The sequence below is a fragment of the Seriola dumerili genome, unplaced genomic scaffold, assembly GCF_002260705.1.
Source record: "Seriola dumerili isolate Sdu_G_001 unplaced genomic scaffold, Sdu_1.0 BDQW01022171.1, whole genome shotgun sequence".
Lineage (NCBI taxonomy): Eukaryota > Metazoa > Chordata > Actinopteri > Carangiformes > Carangidae > Seriola > Seriola dumerili.
The window spans coordinates 1-4,121 of NW_019196426.1; the positions used below are offsets into that span (position 1 = coordinate 1).

At 39.7% G+C, this 4,121-nt stretch overlaps 1 protein-coding gene across 1 annotated transcript; it reads left to right on the forward strand.

Moving 5' to 3' along the window:
• The first annotated feature begins 7 nt into the window (after window positions 1-7).
• On the forward strand, window positions 8-2,490 carry LOC111240203 (E3 ubiquitin-protein ligase TRIM39-like). Its single transcript, XM_022770173.1, has 6 exons — window positions 8-193; window positions 315-410; window positions 756-989; window positions 1,160-1,307; window positions 1,389-1,415; window positions 1,503-2,490. The coding sequence occupies exons 1-6, from the start codon at window positions 137-139 to the stop codon at window positions 2,066-2,068; spliced, it is 1,128 nt and encodes a 375-aa protein (XP_022625894.1). The 5' UTR covers window positions 8-136; the 3' UTR covers window positions 2,069-2,490.
• The last annotated feature ends 1,631 nt before the right edge of the window (window positions 2,491-4,121 follow it).

The following is a 4,121-nucleotide window of genomic DNA, read 5'->3' on the forward strand; positions in this document are numbered from 1 at the left end:
TTCTTCAACTGAAAGGCTGAAGGGCCACAAGCTGGTGGCGCCTGTGAAGAACTTGGATGACAGGGCCTGTCTGAAGCATGGACGCCCCTTGGAGCTGTACAGCAGGACGCAGCATAGATGCATTTGTGTTCGTTGTATGGAAGAAGGTCCGGAGGAAGTTGTCTCTACCGAAGATGAATGGGAGAAGAAGAAGGTCAATAAACATATGCAAAGCCCTATAATTTTTGATTCAAATCTTGACAGCAGTGGATACTTACTTTAAGCTGTTGCTCGACAAATTTGTGTTGTTGACTTCCCTTTTTTGTTTACTACAGGTTCAACTTGACAACAGCAAGACAGAATTAGAAACAAAAATTGAGAGGAGAGAAAAACAATTGGGCGAGATTATTGAATCTCTAAAGAAGTGCAAGGTAAGCTGCAAGGGGGACAAACATTACCGATCCTGGACTCACCTGGAGTGAAAAGCCAATCAGACCAGTCGAAACCGACAGGGCAAGTTTAGCCTTTACAAACACTATGACAGTTAAATGGAGGAGCTGTGAAGTAATTACCCATGCCCACATACTGATGCCATATCTGGGGCTTTGATATGTGCAAGTCCCTTAAAAGGTACAGTTAGAGTTTTGTAGAAATAGAATTTAAACATGATACCATATGGCGTAGTGTATGTAGTATTTATGCATGTGTTGTTCAAAGAAAAAAGGTTCAACAGACAATTGTCGAACAGACAATGCTTAATTTTCTCCTGTTTTCAGGAGCAGCTGGACGGTGAGTGGTGGAATATTGATGTCGTGTTCACCGCTGTGCTTGCGATCGTGGAGGAAGCCCAGGCAAGAGCTCTTCAGCCACTGAAGGACAGGAGGCAGGTTCTGGAGAAAGAGGCGGACGACCTCAAAAAGGAGCTGGAAACAGAGATCACTCGTTTCAAGGTGACCATCTCTGAGCTGGATGAAATATCTTCGCTTGAGGATCACATCCATTTCCTGCAGGTCAGAGGAAATTTCAAGCTTTGCAGGAATGTATGAGAATTTACAGAAAATGACCTCTCAATCAATTAATGTGGCATATTATTAGATCTTTTTTTTTGATTGATTATCTACTGAAGTTTTGTTGGGTAGTGCTGTCTGTTGGTTGATCTCTTTGTCTTTCTGTTTCTCAGAGTTACCCATCTCTTCAAGACCTGGATGACATCAAAGACTGGGCGGAGGTAGAGTTGGACACCTCCCTGTCTTTTGGGACCATGAGAAAAACTACAACAATTATGATGGAACAAATTCAACAGGAGCTGGAGAAGCTGACGTCCATTGGTAATAGTTAAATCAATGGTGTTAAATGTTAAAAGACTAAAAATAAAAAAGTAGATCTAAAACTATTTATTTATTCCACAGAACTTAAGAGAGTTCCAAAGTTTACAGGTACGTGATATATTCAATTTCTTCCTAATTGAAAATAAAGACTTTACTGTTTAGATCATATAATTACTTTGAGTTTGTACTGAACAGTGGACGTAAAGCTGGATCCAACCACTGCGCACCCACGCCTTGTTCTTTCTCATGATGGGAAAGAGGTGAAAGATGGAGGGGAGAATCATGAAGTCGATGATACACCGGAGAGGTTCGACAAGTTTGGCAGTGTCCTGGGGATCAACAGCATGACCACTGGGAAGTCATACTGGGAGGTGGATGTTAGCAACAAGGCCGGGTGGGATCTGGGTGTGGCAAGGGGCAACGCAAACCGCAAGGGGAAACTCTCAGTGAATCCGGACAACGGCTACTGGGTGACTGTGCATTATGAAGACACAAAGTACGCCGCTATGACAGCGCCACCAGTTCGTCTTTCCCCGAAAGAGAAACCTGAGAAGCTGGGAGTGTTTCTGGATTACGAGGAAGGTCTCGTCTCTTTCTACAATCTGACGGCTCAGTCTCACATCTACTCCTTTACCGAGTGTCCGTTCAGGGATGAGCTCTTCCCGTATTTCAGTCCACATGTAAAACAAGATGATAAAAATGGTGATCCTTTGATTATTTCTGCTGTGAAACAATGTGAACAGGTAATGGATGAGTCATGAGGAGTGTGTGCGCGGACAAAGCCTGTGATGTAACTAATTAAACCGCAGAATAAGGCGAACATTAATTTACTATATTACTTAACTGTATAGGCCATGTTTCCAGGGAAATAACTGAAATAAAAAAGGTATGTAGTGGAGTTTTTGACCACTACTGGTGCTATGGAGAAACTATTTTGAATCAGTCCCTGAGAGCATGGATTAAACGGATGTAACCAATCCAGGTTTCACAAGTTAGAGAATATATATATAAAAATTGTTTGTCTATGTCTAAAATGTCTATTTTATTTGGTCATGATAAAACTGTTCTGTTGGGGATGTGAAGTCTACATACTATGTATTCTTTTTACATGTGGTGTTATTCCAATTTGTGTTTTTTTTCTTTGTGTTTTTTAATCTCAAAATCAAATATAACATTTTATATTTAAAAATTATATTTATCTCTGTCTCTTTAATTCACCGCTTGGAACAGATTTGTATTTCCAGGGGTGTAGTAGTGAGGGTAGGGGGCAGGGCACTTAAAAGTGAAGTGTCAAGTGTGTTTCTAGTGAAGTGTTTTTAGTATGACGGCTCTCCACGAGGAGGGGGAATGAATGATTCATTCACAAAGAGAATCCCTAAAAACTTTCTGGATGTCCTGGTGCTCCTCCGGCCCGACGATGCAACGGCCCACGGACCAGAGCGACACCGGTCTGGGTATATTTGGTGTATTTCACAACGACATGTGATCATGTGTGGGTTTAGTAAGAAGTGGGCGTTTGGCGGGTTTTCTCTTTTGAACGGAAACGAAACTGAAAGCAGAAAAAAAAGACATCGGCAGTCAGAGAGGTAACAGAAGAGCACGGAAGAAGACACAAGGTAGGCATCATATCAATACATTTTATTAAAAGGTTTGTCTGTTCAACACAAATTAAGAAACGCTGTTAACTGACTTGCAGGTGCATTATAAGTTGTTTTTTTTTATTCCAGATAAAATAATTTGCCAATATACCATCCTTATTCTGTCTCGTCTTGTTTTCATTTCTATGTTTTATTTATTTGTGTTCTCGGCCTTGGGTACCTTGAAAGGCCTATAAAAATTTAAGTTATTATTTAAAAGTTTTAATTGAAAATAATGATGATGTCTGATGAATAGCTTTTTTTCTGGATGAAAGACTCACCAGAAAAAGAGAGAAAAAAAAAACATTTAAAAAAGCCTTAACATAATATTATATTATATACATTTTATAGGCTGTTCTGTGAGTCTGTTCCTCTTTTATTCTAAAAGTACTGAACCAAGTTGCACAAAACTTGGTGGAGGGATGGGGCTCGGGCATGGTAAATGGGCGGATGCAGGAATTTCCCTTTTCCTTATTTTTCTATCATCAGCTAGACAGCTGTGTGGGAACGTTTGGCCTCGGCTGAGATATGCCTTTACATGAGTGCCAGTCTAGTTGAGAACATGTTTGTCTCTTTTATTTGCCAATTGAATTAATAGGCAAGTAATTTCTTGAAAAACTGAGTATATTTTAAGTAGCTCTGTATCCAAAACCAGTGAATTAGATAAATAAAATGAATGTCAAATGAATTTGAGATTCAGATGAAATTTCTAATATTTGCTCTGCCTAAAAGGGAAGTAATACCTTGAATATAAAAACAACACATGGTACAAGTGTGGAGAGAGGGAAGCTTGTCACTTTCACTACCTGGTTTGCTGCAGCTGTTGCAGCCCCACCTCTTGTCATGATCATCTTTCTCATTCACATACTGTATCTTTATGTGTGTCTAAATATAAACAGTACTTGTCTTATTACATGCTATCCCTGTAGCTGATTAGTTAACAGTCAGATCAATGACCCTACTACTTATGCTATTTTTTAGAGCATTTATCATTATCCTACAGTTGTCACCTGTGGCAACAGTGGCCAAAATCACATTCAGTAGTCTCATCACTTTGAGTTATCTGTTTTAAATATTACAAAGCGTCATTTGAAATGCCAAAAGTGAATAGACCGAGACCCAAATGCCATATTATCTCTCTAATTTACATCATGGTGCTCTCTTAAAGCAGATATGG

Excerpts from the sequence above, each read along its gene's own strand:
- LOC111240203 (XM_022770173.1), top strand. The coding sequence starts at position 137 with ATGGAAGAAGGTCCGGAGGAAGTTGTCTCTACCGAAGATGAATGGGAG. Across the intron at positions 411-755 it reads AATCTCTAAAGAAGTGCAAG|GAGCAGCTGGACGGTGAGTG; the intron begins GTAAGCTGCAAG and ends TCCTGTTTTCAG. Across the intron at positions 1,416-1,502 it reads GAGAGTTCCAAAGTTTACAG|TGGACGTAAAGCTGGATCCA; the intron begins GTACGTGATATA and ends TGTACTGAACAG.